General features: G+C 38.0%; 1 protein-coding gene across 2 annotated transcripts in view; it reads left to right on the top strand.

Moving 5' to 3' along the window:
* Positions 1 to 20,918, top strand: part of LOC150092514 (MOB kinase activator 2-like) — a 191,236-nt gene that overhangs the window by 7,272 nt on the left and 163,046 nt on the right. The window contains exon 1 of one of the 2 annotated variants that reach the window (XM_090414653.1): positions 14,349 to 14,759. The exons of the other annotated variant lie outside the window; for it this stretch is intronic. Within the exon in view, the coding sequence (XP_090270779.1) occupies positions 14,716 to 14,759 (44 nt within the window). The 5' untranslated portion in view covers positions 14,349 to 14,715. Of the gene's footprint in view, positions 1 to 14,348; positions 14,760 to 20,918 lie in introns of those variants that run through there. 2 annotated transcript variants of the gene reach the window in all.

Genomic DNA, 20,918 nt, shown 5'->3' with positions numbered 1-20,918 from the left:
ACTGATATAAAGTATGAACCCGATTGACTCTTTTATTCTGGATTAGTTAACACTAATTGCCCATAGAATTCCATTGCTTTTAAACTGCATTCACTGGAAAAAAACCTTATAATTGTATGAGCTTGTTTTCATAAAAAAAATTACAAACTGAAGTAATCAAAATTATATTCCTTATGTTTTACTTATGTTTGTATCCGGTCTAAAATGTATAAAATTCAATATGCAGATACTAGCCTCCGTGGTTCGCTTGTTATTGACAATGCTGTTCTGCTGAAAAGACTTGGAATCAAATTCCGTCCAGATTGCATTTGAAACAGATCTTATAAAAGGGTCTTTTTGGACGGAAGGTGAATTACAAAACGAACAGTCAGCTAAGAAAGCATTCTTTTGACGAGCATAGCAGACAATACAGATAGGGTTAACTGTCCTATCGTGGCATGGCATTACTCAGGTTTATATGGAGTTATGTTATTGAGCTGTGACAAGTCTTAAGCTTAACGTATTAAGGGAGAGATAATGATGAAATATATATATGTGTGTATGTGGGGGAGGGAGGCAGAAATGAATGCAAATACATGCGAATGCCATCCTTCAGTGTTTCGTTGATGTCAAACGCTATCCAGACATACGCGCCGTATGTAATCTCTCCAAAGAATCGAATCATGTGCTGAGATCTAGACTTCTCGATGGCCATTACAGCGAGTGTGGAGGTGTTGGCGATGCTCGAACAGGGCATCGCTCAGGAAATGGCAATTCAAGAACACTTGAGTCATTAAGACATAAGCAGTACTGCGCTGCTACAGCAATGCATCATCTTTTATGGCCAGAGTGTGTGGGGGGGGGGCGGGGGAATTCGTATCCTGATGGGTGTGCTCACTTACAGGACCTGCGAAGAAGCCAGGGCCAATCCATTGTCAGTTGTTGACTGCTGGGTTCATCATCACATGTCACAGCCCTGTCCAATCTCTTCAAGATAATTAGGATTTTATTTGCACCAGAAGAACATATTTTTCCAAAGCTTACTGCGAAGATGTGTGCGCACCCATTAACGAACTGCCCGCTTTAAAACGAAGCACATTTTTATTTATTTTGTTGTTTTACTGTGACGGGCGCATATTCCTCTGTGGAATGCCGAGCTCTGCAGATTTTGTTTTATAGTAGATGTCTTGGTTAACAAATGATCGATTCTTCGGTATTTTAGAATCGTCACGGATGCTGCCAGTCTCAAACATCTTCCTCGCCCATGTTCGGATGTCGTTTATGAATTTATTCCGTGCTGTTCAAATGTTACACTAGTAACAGTGTTCCTGTGCATGTTATAAATCGTTCTTCAACTGAATTCACTTGTATCGGCCATCATGTCCAGTCCGAAAGAGGAGGGGAAAGCAGTTGATTTTTTGTACTTTTGTATCAGAAACTCTTCGTCCTGGTTTAAAGGTCTTCATGCTTTCGATATTGCATAAGCAGAACCAAAATATTTCTTTAAACGCCGCTACGACACCCGCTTCTTTAAAACCAGACGTGCTGAAATCTTTAACGAGATGTTTGGAAATTAATAAGCCATGTAATTCTTATCCATCGCAGATAAACCTGAATTTTAATCAGAATGTAATGGCGTGTAACGTGCCATTTAAATTATGATGGCGTTGCGAACCCTGTTTACGGAATCCGCCTTTCTTAGTTGCATATTACGTTTTAACTAGTCGAGGTGCTGGGCGTTGTAATTAAAACTGATTAATAGTTTTATCCAAAAACTAATAATGCGCCTAAGTGGCAATGAATCGTCGAGTTTCCAGATTGGCCGTGATCTTAATTAGGCATTCTGCCAGCTCGCTCTGGCGCCCATAAAAATGGGCGATGGTGACGGATGACCTCATCGTTTATTATGCAGCCTCGCTTATTACACAATACCATTTGGATTTAACAAGGTTTTGTTTCGATTTGTGCAGTAAATGAAAACCCAGTTTCGGTTCACAGTCGACAGCTGTAAGCATGTTCCGACTGCGTGTGTGAGGTCAGGGAAACGCATTCGATTATAAAGCAGTAATTATAATGTCACAGCACGGCAGAGGCCAGTTTCGCGATTCCCGCTGTTCTCTGGCATAACTGGGTTAGCAGCAGGTAATTGTGCGATAGCTGAGTGGCCCGGAGACCTTGAGCATCTCTTTTATTAAATTTGACTGAGCACATCGCAAGATTTATAGCTCAATTTCATGTACAGTGCTGGCATTTTACTACCTCAGTTTCGCAAGGATAGCGAGCGAGACCAATAATTTGTCAAATAACATGAAGGTGTTTAAGCAGCATGTTCAGCTCGTTTGACAGAAGATTGCCACGGAGGAGGCTACGAAAATATCGAAAACTGTTTATTCTCCTTTTGTCAATTCTCCAGTGTTTAGAGAAGCAGATTTGCCTCAATGTACGACGACTGATATCACACTTCCGTGCTTATTAATCCTTTCGGAAGTGCGACATCCAACGAAACCAACGTAAACGTACGGCGTATGTGTGTGTTTATATTAATGTTAACATTATTCTGAAAGTAGAACGGCCCCTTAAGCGATTGTTGTTCGTTTAGCACCACATACAAACAATCTCTCTCAGCGTTTAAGTATGCATTTATCTGCGATTGTCGTGTTCTTCTTAGTCCACGTGCATCTTTATTCCTTTTCTATATACTGTATATATATATATTATCGTCTTTAATTCGTCTATACTTTTTTATGGTTTTTATACCAATGTGTAAAATCCTCAATATTGTATATTGAAGTAGCATAGCTGAAACTTTGCAGATCTTAATTAATTAAGATTTGCAAAGTCTTAGATCGAAAACTACGATCTAAGAGTTTCATGAAACTCTTAGATCGTAGTTTTCTATCTCAGAGTTTCGCATACTGGCTATAAAATAATAAGGGATTTTTATCCCCTTAATTTAATTAACTTCGCCAGAAAAAATAGCCGTTTGGCTTTTTATCTGAGTTATAATTTATGGGCACACCTTTCTGGCATTCGTATAGTGAAGGTATGTAAGTTCTTTTCACTTATCTTGATTGGGGGATGTTGATTCATTCAATCCAATACCCTTGGAGGGTAATGGATGGCAATGCTGTACCAATGAAGTTTAACTGAGGTTCGGCTGTTGCTGTTACCCCCAGGGGCGCTGAGATTCGAGAGTTTTGAGTTCGCTCTCTTAGGGTTTTTGCCTTAAGTGAGCAATTTGAGTCTCCGGGGAAAGTGTTCTCCTGCACGCCCGCTGAGGGGCTTTGTCGGTGAATTATTTTCCTCGGAATTTGAGCGGTTCTGCTCAGGAGTCGGGGAGCCCATCGGGGTGCTAGGATGGGGCGGCCGTCAATGAGTGGAACCAACGCTGAGACATGGACGGTCTTTCGCCCACTATGGAGTGGCCTAGAGATCGTCCGATTTTTTGAGATTTTACCCTTTACTTACTAATCAGGGTAATGGATGGCAATGCTGTAGCTAATGAAGTTCTAACTGAGGCTCGGCTATTGCTGTTACCCTCCTGCCATGATCAGAGCTTTAATAGCTCAATAACACCTTATCCCTACACTGTCCTCTACAGATAACGGGGAAGATGAAAAGCATTCTTGCTTCGCCCCTTTAAGCCAGTCCTTATAAGGAAATAAGGACTTTGATATCGTGGTGAGATGCGGTGATGATTAATAACCTTGGAGGGTAATGAATGGCAATGCTGTAGCCAATGAAGTTCTAACTGAGGCTCGGCTATTGCTGTTACCCTCCTGCCATGATCAGAGCTTTAATTGCTCAATAACCTTATCCCTACACTGTCCTCTACAGATAACGGGGATGATGAAAAGCATTCTTGCTTCGCCCCTTTAAGCCCGTCCTTATAAGGACTTTGATATCATCCAGGTCTACCTACTCACTGATGAGACCTCAAAAAAGGTCGAAACCGGTCTGGGTAGTGACCTCTCCTCATGATGTAAAGGAGTATTACATCTGCTAGGAGCTGTGTGTTTTTACATTATGAGAAAATATCAAGAGTAGTGAGGGAGCTTGCTCCACCTTTGCTTCGAGTTGGGTTGGTGTGGTACTACCAGGTGGTCACTTACGCTTGGATTCGCCGATAGTTCGTCGGCATGAAACTCTTAGATCGTAGTTTTCGATCTTAGAGTTTCGCATACTGGCTGTAAAATAATAAGGGATTTTTATCCCTTTAATTTAATTAACTTCGCCAGAAAAAATAGCCGTTTGGCCTTTTATATTTAGACCATATTAAAACGTCCGCGTGCAAAAAGCTTTTAAAATCAAACCCGCAGATGCACAAGTTAAGCCTTGGGATGAAAATCAATAGACTGTATTTAATGAGCATTTAACAGAAAACATTCGCAGATATCGAACAAATGTAGGATTTAAACTAGTAGATTATTTATTTCACACACACACACACACCTATTCGCGTTGAATTAGTGTTTTTTCATTTACACACACACACACACACTTTCGGGTTTTTTTTTTTCAATGTTAGAATTGTAACTACGTAACGTACCCGTTATGGAAAGTGAAGTAATGAAGGTAGAAATGGCTTTGTGGCAGAGTTACCACAACAACAAAACTGCACGTGATAATAAAATGTTCCTTGCGAATAACATTCCATCCAGTCGCTTTACAACACTGAGTACATCCTTTCCACAAGTCTTTTTTATTTATTTTAGGTAGCTAACGGAATTCATATCCTTTCATGACAGATGTTCCAGGAACTGAATCGTTTGAACCACGTAAGCGGGTGAATACGCTCAAGTTCGCCATGGCCACGTCACTCAATTGACTTAGCGAGCATGGATGTCACTGGGTACTCCTACCACATAATTTTATATGGTTTTCACAATATCTACAAAGTGAAAAACCATAAAAAGTTTATACTTAAGTTTTTAACATCCGGTTATTTACCATCAAGTTAAAGATTCAGTCATGAAAAAGAAATAAAAGCACTCGGAAATTTCTTGGCTAGTAAATTAGTATGCGCTTTCGAGATGGAGAAATAAATGCAAGAAACTTATGTAAAAATAGCTAATCAAAAGTCATGGGAAGAAGATACTGTAAAAAGATAAATATCGTGAAATGGATAAAATATTACGGAGGCCATTGAAAAGTTAGAAATGGAGGAACTCTAAAAAAGGAAAAGATGGTCATACGAGAAATATAGATGAAAGATATTCTGAATGTTTGGAGTAACAACTTGGAAGGATAAAGATTGCTGAATGAAACAAGAAATTACAGAACTAGAGGAATGCAATCTGGAGCACTGATTACTTGAGGCAGGGGGGAAAAAAAGCTGATTTGTGAAAATGGATCTTCTGTATAATTCAGAAGATCCGTTCTGGACGATTGAAGTAGAGCTCTCGTAGAAAGATAAAAAAAATTGTAAAAAGATAAAACTGTTTGTGAGGATTATAAAGGAATTTCGCTACTGAGTATTTCAGGTAAGATTTATGCAAACGTAATTGAGAAAAAACGAGGAAAACTGGAAGAGAAACTTGGAGAGAAAGGAGTTAGTGCCAAATAGGGATTGCCAGAGTCAGATTTCCACTTTAAGACAGAGATAGTCGAGAAATCATTGGAATATTAAACGAGAATGACATAAATAGCAAGCTTTGACATAAGAGTCACGGCCATAACTCTCTCATGGATTTTCTTAATCATCTCAATAATCAGCATCCTAATATAAAATTCACAATAGAACTTGAATATGACAATTCCCTACCATTCCTGGATATAAAACTTTCACGCTGCTCTGGAAAATTTAGAATCTCTAAATTTTCCAGAGCATCTTCACAGTCAGTCCTATTATTTTCCTCCACAAAAACTTGGAACTATTTCTACCTTGGGACATAGAGCGCGCTCTCTTCTGAATGACCCAGAGATGAACTTCAAAAAGAAATTAATTACCTCTCTCATGTCTTTAGACAAAATTGATATTCTGATAAAACCATTAAAAACTTTATTCTAAATCCTCCTAGCCACCGCACTGAAGAAATAACTAACTTTAAGGGTAACATCTCCATCCCATACATCAGTTCAGTTTCCAAAAAATTAGCTAAACTTCTTAAAAAGTATAATACCAGGACCTTATTCACCACACTTCCAAAAATCCGCTCGCTAGTAAGCCATCCAAAGCCTCGTCATCATAATCTGAAGTATCATGGCGTATATAAGATATCGGGTGATTGTAATATCCCTTATTTTGGTCAAACAAATAAATCTATTGAATTACGTATGGAGGAACACAAGAGAGACATTTCTTACAAAAGAACACATGCCAGTGCCTTGTCTAGTCATGTTCTTTTCTCGAACAATCCTGATGATGAACACCAGGGTCATTCAGTCTGCTGGGATAGATCCGAAAACATCATTCGTTGCCATGATGAGTTTGAGAAAAAAATTGTGGAGTCCAGAGAAATTATCCTTAATTGTGAACATTTAAATAACAATTTGAGCTACAACATCCCTGATAGTCACTCTGCTGTTGTTCGGTACCGGCGTTCGCCAGAGTCTGCAAACACGCGCTCAACAAACGATGCCACGTTTGTAAGAACAACTTAAATGGAAATACAACGTTTTTTCGTGTCAATTATGTAGTGCAATTTTCCTGTGCTTCACAGCTTTAAACTTCACTGTTTTTATTACTGTTTCCTATTCTTAGACGACACCTGAAGAAGGCTGTCAAAAGTCGAAACTACTTGTGTTTTTATTTCAATAAAGCTTACTATTATTCTCGGTTTTAGTCATTAAATCTTTTTATTAAAAAAAAAAAAATATATATATATATATATATACAAAGTCTGTTCAAAACACCTCACTTGTATACGCATAGGGCATTATATATAGCATTATGTGTCCTATATATACATCCTGTCTGGAGAGAGAGAGAGAGAGAGAGAGAGAGAGAGAGGTTGTATAGTGTTATGTATGCCTGAGTCACTGTCGAGGCTGTTGTTAGGGCTGATCTTAAGCCATTTGGACCGATTTGACCCAATGGAACGCCTGCTCTATGTCATGTCGCAAAACACTTAAATTGTGAAGATTTTATTGAACAAAAAAACACAAAAATTTCTTCATAATGAATTAAACTTTTTTTTTTGGGGGGGGGGGAGGAAGTCAAATCAATAAATATGAAATTTTTAATATTGTTTACTAACATACATTTCCTACACCTAAGTATCTGAAATTTCCAAAATTATTCCATTTGAGCTTTCATATACCTCGGGTTCGGTCCTTGGACCATTGTTGTTCGGTCTATACATAACGACATCAAACAGGGTCTAACATCAGATGTGCAATTGTTTGCCGATGATGTGAAGATAGGCAGGGTGATCAGGGATGCTACTGATATTCAACAATTACAAAATGATTTGAATGGACTGGAAATCTGGGCAAACGAAAATGGCTATCAGTTTAATGTTAGTGAGTGTGGATTTATGTACTTTGCCGTGATTAGAATTCCAGCAGCATATTATATTGGCGGGGTTAAGCCACAAGAAACTGAAGGGGAAAGGGATCTTGGTGTATTGGTGGATGGGAATTTGAAGTGCAAGGGTCACATGGTAAGAGTTCAAATACAACTCAGAGGATAATTGCCATGTTGAAGCGAACATTGACATGTAAGGATAAGGAAGTCATTTTGCCTCTATAAGGCTTTGATAGGACCACGCTTGGATTACTGTGCGCAGATTTGGTCTCCCGAGTTCCAAGGGAATAAAGAAACTGTAGAAACGGTGCAAAGAAGAGTTACAAAGATTATATCCGGATTATGGGATTTAGATTATGAGGACAGATTGCGAGTATGTGGATTACAGACTGGTTAACAGGAGAAAGAGGGGTGATGTGATAGAGGTCTATAAACCTTTGAATGGGTGTTATCGGATATCAACTGATGAAATTTTTCGTTTTATGGAAGGTGGGGAGAGAACACAGGGCCTTCCATGGAAGTTAAGTTTGTTTACAGTCAAGAAAGGGGTAAGAGCTAGGTTTTTCTCCCGGAAAGCAGTGAGTGAGTGGAATAATTTGCCCTTACAGGTAGTGAGTGCATCTACGGTAAATGAATTTAAGGGAAAGTATGATAACTAGTTTGGGTGATTTATAGCCTTCTTGACTCCCTGGAGGTCTCAAATAATAATAATAATAATAATAATAATAATAATAATAATAATAATAATAATAATAATAATAATAATAATAATAAAATAGCTAGCATGTCTCTAATCTGATAACATTTCTAAGAGTCCGTCTCCTTCCACAGCATGTTCCACTTCTTCTTTTTCTGTTTAACTCTGAAATAATCGCATGAGTATAAACCCAAATAAACGGAGTGCGCTCTGGTTTAAATTTGAAACGAATTTCATCTGCTGTCTCTACTGAACCTCCAGTTCTGAAAACCTTTCGTCCGCTTTCACTTCTTATCCCTGAAACTCGATTTCCAGCAGTCCAGCTACCCCAACAATGAACTCATCTTCCTTGGCGAATTTAATATCCACAACTTCAACTAGCTCCCTTTTCCTCTTCCATTAACCAAGCTACAAGAGACGCTGGGATTTTTGCTGTTAGTAGTGACCTAACAGCTAAATTTATGGAAATTAAATCTGCGAAGCAGAACACCTGATAAACCTCTCCATTCACCAAAGCTCAAGCTCTGTTTTTTTTTCTTAACACGTTCATTGCCAATCGCGCGATGCGAGTTCTCACCAGACGGCCGATCACGCGTTATCGCGTGGACGTCGCTAACTAAATAAAAAAGTAAAAAAAATTTGGCCACCACACGAAATTCCAATTTTCAGCTTGGCAATGAAAGTGTTAAAGAGTTCTCTATCCAGGCACACTGCCGAGGTGACCACTCGTCTTGGTAGTTCACATCACAATCTCATCTAAGTTTCATCTCTTCGCTCTCTCCTCATCTATTCACAGCCCGGTGACCTTTAGCACCACAACACCAAGTGGAATATCCCAGAGTTACTTCTCATTTCCATGGATTGGTGCAATCTTGTTACAGAAATTATGCACGTTGAAAATAGGACCTTCATCTCACGCTGGTAAAAGTTCTCACCCAATACCTAATACAGAGACAAATGTAAGAAAGAAAAGCACTGTGTAAAAGCAACTAAACAAAAGTCATCGGAAGACTTTGGAAAGAAAATAGAAAAATAAATATCGGGAAGGTGGCAAAATATTCTGCAGGGGATTGAAAAAGCTTGAAATTGAGGAAAAAGTCCTGTAAAAGGAATCGATGATAAAGGTGATATGAAAACTGAAGATATTCTAGCTAGAAAAATTTATTTGAAAGATTGCTAAATGAAATAAGCAGTGATAGTACAGTGGTAAAAAACACTCAACAGGTATACAGTCAGGAATACATATCCATACTTGAACTACAAAAAGTCGTCAAAAACCTGAAATGTGGAAAGACAGCTGGAGTACATTATAATCGACCAGAAATGCTCAAGTGTGGAGGTATAAAAGTCTTACAGTGGCTGCACTGCATAGTTCACAGGGACGAATTCCACATAATTGGAGTAGAGTTCTCATAGTACCCATCTATAAATAAGAGAATAAAGCTGCTGAATGTGAGAATTACAGAATAATTTCTCTACCGAGTGTTCCTGCTAAGAATAATGCAAGTATTCTTGAGAAATTGTGATGGAGAAGCTTGGAGATGGACAAGCTGGGTTCAGGCCAAACAGAGATTGACAAGATCAGATTTTCACTTTAAGACAAATAGTTGAAAAATCATGGGAATATAACAAAGATCTGTATTTAAGTTTTGTAGATCTGGAAAAGGCATATGACAAGGTGTCCAGAGAGAAGCTATTCAAAATGATCCAGTTATACGGTGTAAACATTATATCAAGAAATATATAATCTCTGTTTAAGCTGTAAATCAGCAGTTAGACTTGAAGGAGGTAGAGGAAGATGGTTTGATGTTAAATCAGGTGTGAGATGGGAGCATATATAGCTCAGTAGAAGTGGCGTTTGCACTATACGACGCTTGACCGCACGACGAAAGACTTTGGTTCTATTCTAGTCGCCGACTAGAGGAACCTTTGCCAGCCTGGCTGGCTGAGTGGTTAGCGTATCCGTTCTCCAGTAAAAAGGCTGCGGGTTCGAATCCCGTCATGGGCATATATGTTTGTGATTGTCTGTGAAAATACTAGTAGTGGTGGTCGGCGATAGTTGGCGTAGATGCGGTTCGTTGTAGATGGAGTTGGTGATGGAGACGGAGAGCTGTAGAGCAAGTGCTCTCCCTCGATGAGTCCATGGACTCCCTGGAGGTGTCATGTGATAATAATAATACAAGGGTGCATATTACCTCCACTGTTATTCATTATCTATATGGATCACATTATTAAGGAAAGTGGTATTAAATCTGATATCAAATTTGGTGATGTTAATCTCAGCTCTTTACTTTATACAGATAATGTTATACTTTTAAATAAAGCCAGTACAAGTTTGTAAGATTCCTTAAATTTAATAACTGCTGTAATAAATTTGGTATGAAAATCAGCAATAAAATTACAAAGACAATGAAAACAGGCAGAAACATTGAAAACATCAACTGCATTTTGAACGGAGAAGCTATAGAACAAGTAAAATAGTTCAGCTATTTAGGCACAATTTTAGTGAAGAAAGCAGATTAAGTGTAGAAATAGACAGCAGAATCAGCAAAGCTGGTATGGTAGGAAGTTAGTCGAATAAATTTATATGGAATAAGAGAGAGATTGGTCAAAACATTAAATTAGCTGTATACAACTGGGTTAGAAATAAATTTCTTGATCAGAAAAACCACAGATATGAGATTCCTGAGAAAGATGAGTACTGAACAGGTATCAATGGCAATATCATATTAAAAACGAGGCTATTAGAAAAGAACCTGATATTGTTAGCATTGTGTGTAAGCAGAGCTAATCTCAGGTGGTATGGTCACTAAATAGAATGGGCGAAGAAAGATTAGCAAAACAAGTGTTCTCTGCCAGGGTTGACAGGGAAAAACCCAGAGGAAGACCAAGATATAGGTGGATTAATACGGTAAAAAGTTCCTTAAAAGACAGAAATATATAAGATCGGAAGTTAGTAATGATGTAAATTTTTCATGTAGCACTATCATAATTATCTTGAGGGTGCATATCACGAATTTGATTATGATAGTTCTTCAAGGAGTGTGACACAGATATCTCTGTTTTTTTTAAACCCTATCGTAAGTGGCTTGAAACAAAAACTCCAGCTTCATTCACAGCCTATACTCTAAGCTACAAACCTTGCAAAACCATAATTAACAGGCAGTCCGACTTTGAAAGGATTGAATGTAGTACTCACCTTCTGCACCAATGTGAGTCGTTCCCTCTGATCTATTGTAAAAACTGTTTGGCGCAATTTTTGCCTATCTGCTTGTTCTTTTCTGTCTTTGGGTGATGTTGTAATATTGCCCAAATGGCAATATCACGCCATCACCCAAAGATAAAGCTGATATCCTGCCATCATCCTTCTCATCCAACTTTTGCGAAGATGACCAAGGTAAATAAACTCTTATTTTACCTGGAACATTGCTTCACATGTTTTAATAAAATAAGCGATGATTTTCCTCCTGTTGCCATTCATCCACCAGAAATATCAGAAGAATCTTGTACAACCTGGATGCCAAAAAAATTCTTTTGGTTTCGATGATATGATCCTGAACTTACGCCTGTTCTTTGTCATCTCCACACTAGTTGACTTCCGCCCCACTGCATGAAACAAGTCCCTATGTAGCTAATTTCACAACAATTAATAAATTACCATCAAAGTATTTACATATTGTTCTCGACTCTCTAAAGAAGAAGGTTATCGACAGTGAACTTCTTTGACACCTAAGGAACTATCAACCAATATGAATTTCGCCAATATTCATAGTAGATCTCCTTGCTTACAACACGAGCCTCTGGACATACCACGGACAAGTATGGAGAAATCTGTGCTGTTGTGCGAGACACTTCAAGGCATTTGATAGAATTTGGCATCAAGAGCTTATGAGTATATGGCTATCGTATGGTCTGCGTTCACCTTTTTGTCATCGGATTGCCATTTCTCTCTCTTTCTTTTTCTCTCTAGTTGTTCACTGCATAACGGTGAAGGTGTTGCTTCTTTCTGCTTTTCCTATTAATGCAGGTGTTCCCTAATGCTCTGTTATTTCAACTACTTTTCCTTTTATAATAATTGTCCTCTCTCTGACCTCAAACCCAATAAACAATTTTGTTGATGATAGCACACTTTCCTCTCATACGCGTACAACAAATCCTGCAACTTTCAATCTCAAGCTTCTAGATCATCTGCCTTAAAACACTGATTTTTCATACCATGCTTCAGCAGAGTGATAACAACCTAGTCACTTTCAATGGTCCTAAAAATATTTTGTCATTCTCTCCCCCTTAAAACACCTTTGGATCATCTACCCTTATCTTTGCTAATGCTCAGCTCAACAGTCAAGATTAGATCTAACTTTTCAGACTATTTCTTACTTCGCGTATTTCCTGGCATAATCACGTCACTTTTTCCAAGGAGTGTGACACAGATATCCCTGTTTAAAAAAAAAAAAGCATCGTAAGTGGCTTGAAACAAAAACTCCATCTTCATTCACAGCCTATACTCTAACCTACAAACCTTGCAAAACCATAACAGGAAGTCTGACTTTGACCAAAAAAAAAAGGCTATGTATCCTTTTTTTGTTCAAGACGGGCATCCTTGGAATACTGCTTTCACAAGGCGGTGCACCTAAGACCTCTCTAAAAGTTGGTGATGCTGTTCAGATGAGAGCATTTCAGTTGATTAATGATTCCTCTCTCTCTCTCTCTCTCTTTCTCTCTCTCTCTCTCTCTCTCTCTCTCTCTCTCTCTCTCTCTCTCTCTCTCTCTCTCTCTCTCTCTCTCTCTCTCTCTCTCTCTCTCACACAGACTTTCTTCAGCCACTGTCTCAGAGATGGTCAGTTGGGGCTTTAATGCAGATTCTTCCATGGGCGCATTTCAGCACAACACGAGCAGCTGCTGCCCAACATTCTTTTACAGTTGAATTAGTGACTCACCGAACTTGTAATTCCCATTTCTCTTTCATGAAATAGTCCCTGAAGACTACAACTCGAACTATACTGAAAGAATATGTTCGTTTAGGTTCCCACATCCCACGTTTATTTGTTATAGGCCTTGTGACCTCTCAGTATGGATACATGTGTATGACAAATACCATTTGTAATATATGTGTAGTAACAAATTTTCATACAAATTTGTTACATACAGTACTTATTCAGTTTTGTTACACTGTCCTGAAAGGATTTACTTAGAAGTATGAAGTAAAGTGCTGAGTTTAAAGTGTTCGATTTTATATCTGTTTTTTGTCATACCGTAATGTGATAAATACAGATGATCAATGGCATAGGAGAAAGCTTGCACCCTTATATTACACCTGATTTCATATCAAACCATCTCTCTCTCTCTCTCTCTCTCTCTCTCTCTCTCTCTCTCTCTCATATATATATATATATATATATATTCGTGATTTCCATTTGGGAAATTTTATAATTCGACAGTTCAGTTCTAAAAAGCGTTCGCATATTCTGACAGTTTCATTTTTTGCGATGCTAAATATGGGGGGTGGGGGTGGGGGAGTGGAAGAAAATATTGCATTGCTGAATATAAGATTTAATTAATCGTTTAGTCGATTTTTATGAGAACCGCTGCTCTCATTAAAATCGACCCTCTATTAATAATAGCCGTAAGTAATGAGGAAGGGAGAAAGAGAGAGAGAGAGAGAGATGAAGCAGAAAGAGGGACATACGAAATTCATTTTCCACTTCATGCACGTTTTTTGCGCCCGTAACCCAAAAAGCAGCAGAAACGTGCTGCCAATCTATAATAACGGACGATTTTTCAAATGGCGTTATAAATAGATGTAAGGCCACACCACACAGTCAATGCGGCATAAAAAAAAAAGTTTCAAGGACACCTATTGGAAATGTCATAGAATCGGTGCACGAATAGTGCACATGGCGAGGTTCCCAGTTTGACTCTTTTTATATTATTATTTTTTCGAGTGACCGTTGTTAGTTTCAGGATTGACAAAATCACGCGTATATTTTTCTGAAAACGTCGATTCAAATATTTAAAACGCTCTCTGTCCGCTGAGTGACAACGCGATGAATACCTATTTCCACCAGAGGGCACCTCTGCCGCCAGTACATTTATTATGCAACCACCGTAGATAGCGACGGCATGTCAAGAGTGCGTTGTGGTAGGAGCACGTAGTTTCCTCGCTAAAGGTAGCATGATCTAGTTTGAGTGAGTGGAGGATGTGATCGCGCGAGTCAACGTTCTTAGAAAAGAAGCGACTACGCTGGTCTTCGGAAAAGTTTCCTCGTGAGGTCAAAATCATACTGAGGTCAGAATAGCCGACGATATCGGATTTCCAGAGGAAATTGTAAACTGGTGCATGTTTACATAATTGTTGGATTGGAGCGAGAACGTGTGTAGTTGTTTACACACACACAACTTGTTTAGTTGATCTGCCTTTTGGCCTGCCCCGACGTAACCAGATTGTTTATTGTGAAAACAGCTTCCCTCTTTCTCCCCTTCTTTCTCTTTCTCTCTCTTTCTTTCCTTCTGTCTTTTCTTATCCCTCTTCCGGTCGAGAACTGCGCGGGACAAATAGAAGTTTAAGGCCTTCATGAAGTATTGGTTTAACGGAATGTTCGTATTGAATTTCGTTTGGTGAGTCTCTTTTTATATTTATCTTTTATTTTGCTAATATTGGCTTTTCGAAAACATGATTAATTGAGCCTGGATTTTTTTAAAACACCAAATGAGCACACACACACACACACACACACACACACACACACACACACACACACACACACACACACACACACACACACACACACACACACACACACACACACACACACACACACACACACACACACACACACAGAGAGAGAGAGAGAGAGAGAGAGAGAGAATGTATATATAATTTATTAATTAATCCTTAGTTATTTTATAAACGTTTCAAATTTTTATATGAATAAGAAACTATTAAGTTTTTAAGTTTTAAATGTAAATAAATACAATAATAATTTGACAATAACTAACTAGTTACTGTCTGCCGGTATCATAAATATGAAATTATTCCAAAAAGACATTTTTTCTAGTGATAAAAAACCAGTTTTGTGAATTCATTTAACGCCGATCACAGCGTTACATTTGAAATACAGTAATACACATTAATTAATTGTTACTATGGTAATTACAATTGCGATCTGTGTTAAAAAAAAGTGTATTTATTATTAAAAAGTTAAGATTTTTGTTGATTTTCCTACATAAATGGCGTTTTGAAAATTTCTTTTCAATTCAATTTTTGCTTTCGTATTCATCTTCTAGTTTCTTAGTAAAATAGATTTTACTAAATTCAGAGAAGTCGAAATGCTGTAAATATTGCTTTTTTTTTTTTTTACTTGGACATTTTTATTATCCAAATACAGTTATTACGTAATTCCATAAACGAATGCATTACATCATTCTTAAAGAACTCAATGAACTGTAAATATACCCCTACCGGATCTTTTTTGCACGATACGTTTTCACATTACCAATGTAAACTTACTTGAGGCCGCAGGTACTACATAATTTTTATTATTCCCTTTTCGCCTTGTTCAATTATATACCGAGTTGGTCCAATCCATAATCGGCGTTGTAATACTATTAGTGTAATATAGTATTATCTTTTATAATAATTATCCTCTTGCTTTGTATTTTTTTTCTCTATTAAACCAAGAAAAATTAATGAACAGGACATTTTTGCTTTGCTTGTTACGTTTATGGCGCTTGTTACCGTCTGCTGTACTGTAGGTCACTATAGCAACACTCACGCATACGCCTTTGCCCTTAGCAACCGAAATTGAAGTCCCATATTGAATGGTTTGTTCTAGACGAATATTGCTGTTTGGGATCATTTTGTATTACTAACAAAAGCATTTTCAATGTGCTTTAAAATTTCAAAGTAATTATTTTAATGTTGCTATTGTACTGGTATTCTGTTTGAAAAAAAAAAAGTTGGTCAAACTCACAACACCATAAAATAACTGGAAATATTAGTTGCGTATACTAATTTGAATTAATATTTGTGTTTTGCACGTAATTTAGAATTTTATTTATTTGCAATTCCCAAATTTCGTTTTAACTGCTGGTCTCTAGCTTTTATTATAAGCTGCATTCGACACCAATCCTTATTTATTTTTCTCTTCCTAATTATAATTCCCCAGCATGACTGGGACTGTTCTGTGCAGGTTGTTCCGTTAATAGATTTCTAAACAGATACGCTCATATTGAGGTCAGAAGGAAATGTGTTACTGCTAGTTATTACAAAGACATTTTTGTACGTTGCATTTTTATGATGAAAACAAAAAACAAAAAACAACCCTCTTATGTCCCCTAATGTTGCATATTACAGTTTATGAACTGAAAGGGTTCTTTGATGTTCTTACATATCATTACATATTGTGCATATGAAAGAAACCTAAACTATACGTGATTATGAGGATTTAGGCGCTTTACCTCGAGCGCCTACATAGTGCAATCGTAAGAAACGAAGATGAAAAAATCCTAGCCAGTTTCTTTTCTTCCTTCCGCACATGCGCAGTGCATTTGTGTGCGCGCGCTATGCTTGATCAAATTTCCTTTTCCAGAAAATTCTTAAATATGCATACGCGCATAATTTGCTGATTTCTGAGATGGTTACAAAATGTTTGCATATTTCTACGTGTAGCTTTAGAGCACTTTGTCCCGCAGTCTTAAACACCCTTTCCTGGCGTTTAAAAAAAAAAAAAAAAAAGCATTTTTGTCGGAATATGTGATTATCGGAACCAGGACATGTTTTTGCTTGCATCCGAGTTAGTGATGGCTGCTTTCTGAGCTGTAACCAGAGCAAGGGCGGCCAGTATTTCTTTTTATTAATGAAACTGACTGTTTGGCAAGACATTGCATCAGCCCAATAAGAAAATAAATAATTATGGGGAATAACTTAATAAATAAAACTTGCTAAAGAAATTTTAATATTGCTGTTATTGAGTTGTGTTGCGACAAACCTGGCTTTATGTTCACCTACGCTTGGTAATGATAAGGGGTTTAATTCTGTCATCAGAGTCTGGATGTGGGACCTCCCTTTTTTGAACTCTGCTTTTTCTGTTCCATAGGAGAAAAATATCAGTTCCAGTTTTCACGAAACTTCAGTTTCAAAGTGCTAATAGTATGGACTGGATCGGATGAAGGTGTTTCCATCTAAAGAGTGGTTGTCGTTATGAACTGCGCAGTGGAGGCCCTCATTTTGAAAATGTGTTATCATACGCATGTTTGTCGTCGTTTTAAATTTAATGTTTCTTTTCTTAAATGACTTGAGTGTGATTTTTTCTCTCTGGTTATTCCATGCGTATTATATATAATAAACTGCTAAGATATATCCTGACCTATGCTTGAAGTATAAAAAGACTTGCCACCTTTTAGTGATAAAGTACGCAATACAGAACGTGCTGATGTACATGCCAGTATATATTATTTCGACTAATTCAAAAAAAAAATTTTCCTTATATATACAAGTAGAAAGAAAAATATCATTCCCTATTTCAACTAATTTCATTTTTTTAAACCCTGCTGTAACTATTTTTAGACTTTAGTAAATATTTTTGTAGTTTTCCGCAGGCTAATTCTATCTTCCTTAAACTTTAAGCCGCTGGAAAATGGATTATTTGAGTTAAATACAAAGCCAAAGTGCATGTTTTGCCACACTGATAATATTAACATTTCGAATTCCTACTTGAGATTTTTTCCCCTTTCCTTCTCTTTTTGTGTTTCCCAGGCAAGAATAAGCACTGTTCTAGTCCACACCACATAGGGAAAAAAAAAAAAAAAAAAAAAAAAAAAAAAAAGGCGTCACAAGATTGCTGTCCGGATGGGCAGCACCCTCTTGACAATTTCTACATTTCTTGCACCACCTGCGTGCACTCTTTGTGTTTTTAGGTGTTTTGCAAGCGGAAACAGAAATGGTTACCAAGAAGCAGAAATAGTTTTCTGAATGGTTCACGTTGGCGACATACCCTTCTATAACCTGTCTGCGTCTTTGTTGAGCTTACGAAAGACTGTTGCATGCAGAAGGGAGGCGATATCAGCCTGACGACCGACCTCATGACCGCCACTGTAAAAATAAAAAAAGGGTTATGTTAGGAAACTGCAGGATGTTCAGAGGAAACAAAAGTTGCAAGCAAATATTAAGAGCAGCTGAAATGTTTTTATTTTTAATCCGGAAACTCTCTCTCTCTCTCTCTGTGTGTGTGTGTGTGTGTGTGTGTGTGTGTGTGTGTGTGTGTGTGTGTGTGTGTGTGTGTGTGTGTGTGTGTGTGTGTGTGTGCGTGCGTGCGTGCGTGCGCGCGCGCGCGCGCTCGTGTAGCTGAAGTAGTTAAATTCGAAAAATTCAATCAATTTCTTTTTCGCAGTAATTCACAAGTCTTTCTTCTTAAAATAACTCGGTGCACGACAACTTGTTTGTTTACTGTTGATGGGAGAAAAGATAGGTGAGCATAAATCTGGCACCTCCACTCCGACTGCCCCACTTAGCGTACAGAAAATAAACAAGCGTCCACTCGAACCCATATACAGGCACATCGTGGTCGAAAATATGACACTGGGGAAGTGTACCTATGACTGACCCCGTTTTTGTTCGCATTGCGGTAGTCGATGCTGCTCCACACTGTTTAATTAGAAGGATTAATTTATATTTACGTAACGTAGACGAGCACTGCTTCCCAGCACTGTAATTAGCCATCGCAACCTCTAGTAAACACCACGTGAGAGCCTTCCCAGAAAAACTAAAATTAGTTCGCTGATTAATTTATTTCAAGCTTATTGTTTTAATACAGGAAGAGAGAGAGAGAGAGAGAGAGAGAGAGAGAGAGAGAGAGAGAGAGAGAGAGAGAGAGAGAGAGAGAGAGAGAGTCCTTTCAGTTGAAATATTTACTGGTGTGGTATTTGTTCACGCATACATTTTAACGTAACTGCTCTAGAAGGTTTCGCAATCGGGAAGAAAGATAGTTGATGTAATCTCTGCTCACTTTTTGACTTCATTCTTGAACACTGGTCGAAAAATAAACTCAAGCTATCGAATTAGGGACTCGCCATTACAGCAGAAAGTGTACAAAATACAAAGAATGTTAGGCTGGTAACTTGGATACAATAATTGTTTGTTATATGCATTTTATTGCCATAATAAAAGTCAAATCTACTTTACCGAGAGCATAAATCGTTTCAGTTGCGAGTGACAGATCAGCACTTTCAGTAAATCAACTAAAGGAAGTCCTTGAAAAGGAAACGTTTTAAGGACAGTATTCTCGAGAATGATTCTTTTCAGTACAGGAATCTAAAATTTTTGTGGATTGGGGTTCGTTTTAAATTTTTTTGGGTTGCTATATTTATCAATAACACTTTTTTCATTACGTTTCTACTAAAAATTAAACTATGCTTCCTTTTTTTTTCTGAAACTAAAAACAGTTTGAGATGCTGGGACGACCCTCCATTATATATGCGGGAATTAAAAATATCTTTTGAAAATTGTAAACCGAAAGAAATAGTTAGTAGCATTTTACATATTCCAGGAAAAAAGTTGCCCGAACTGATAATCAGCTACTTCTCGAGAGCTTCAAGTTATGGTAACCTGGGCGAATTTTCAACCACACCCGCTAACTTTTTGTTTGCTCGTGAGTGAACTTTACAAGCTTATCTGAATAGCGAAGTTCCAAAGTTCACTGACTTGTCATAAAAATGAAGTCGCCCTTCTGTCTCCCTGTGAGGGTGACTCACTGTGTGGCGGATTCGTAGGAGCCTTTAGAGGAGTGCTGCAACGATGACATAACTTGAGGAGAGTTGCGAACAGTCTTACTGAATGAGGGGGAGAACGAAAGGAATCATATTTCTCTGTTAAGTAGTTATACCACAAGTACGAAAATGTTCTCAAGTTCCTCCCTTCAGTCCCATATTCTGTCTTGTGTTTCCTTCACCTACACTGCTACGGAAAAAAATATGTTTTCCACTAAGGTTTTATGTAGCGTACTTGAGTTCCACTCAAACTATCGTGTGTTTAGTCCCATGGGATGCTAAGTTCTATAAGATGTTCTTTAGCCACTTCAGGCCTCCAGTAATCTCGTATCGAATAGGGAAAATCTTCTACTACTAAAAGTGTTCACATCCATTGCCACATCGGGTTTCTAGCCGCAATTGTTTGTTGCAACTGGATACGCTGTTCCCAGGCTAACTGGGAACAGCGTATCCAACGTATCCAACAGCAGTTCTGCTTCTCAAAACTGCTGCACAAAAATTACTCAGCATTTAATTACATTTCGAGTAGTTTTGTGCGATATCCTCTCATACAATGAGAAACATACAGGATATAAAATATAGAAATACTAAGTTATTTTTATTAAACAAATTGCGTTTTCGCTTTGTGTCCTTTTGTAGCACATTCGCGAGAACAACCCAACACGACATTGTCCGGATCTTAAGCTGGGTCGCGAGGATTATTTATAAGGACTTTGCAACCAGAGGTGAGTTAGTTGGTCTCATACAGAGTTGGAGTTTTTTATCCGACAAAGCGGCCAAGGAGCACGCACAATTTAGACATCATACATTGGTTTCATTGCGGCTTAAACTGCATTGAAACCAAACGAACTCTTACTTTATTTAGAGTCCATAAATTCTGCAAAAGTAAAGGATGTAATGAAACCAGGATATCCATTTTTTTTTCGCACACTTGATCAGCAGTTAGTTAATGTCTACAGGGTCGAAGCGTGTATGCTCTTGTAATGATGGGGGGGGGGGGGGAGAGAAACT

Source organism: Typopeltis vanoorti, chromosome 25 (genome assembly GCF_054136105.1).
Source record: "Typopeltis vanoorti isolate ZY-2024b chromosome 25, IOZ_Tvanoo_1.0, whole genome shotgun sequence".
NCBI lineage: Eukaryota > Metazoa > Arthropoda > Arachnida > Uropygi > Thelyphonidae > Typopeltis > Typopeltis vanoorti.
Note: the sequence above shows the minus strand (reverse complement) of the source record. Positions and strands in the feature narration are given on the sequence as shown.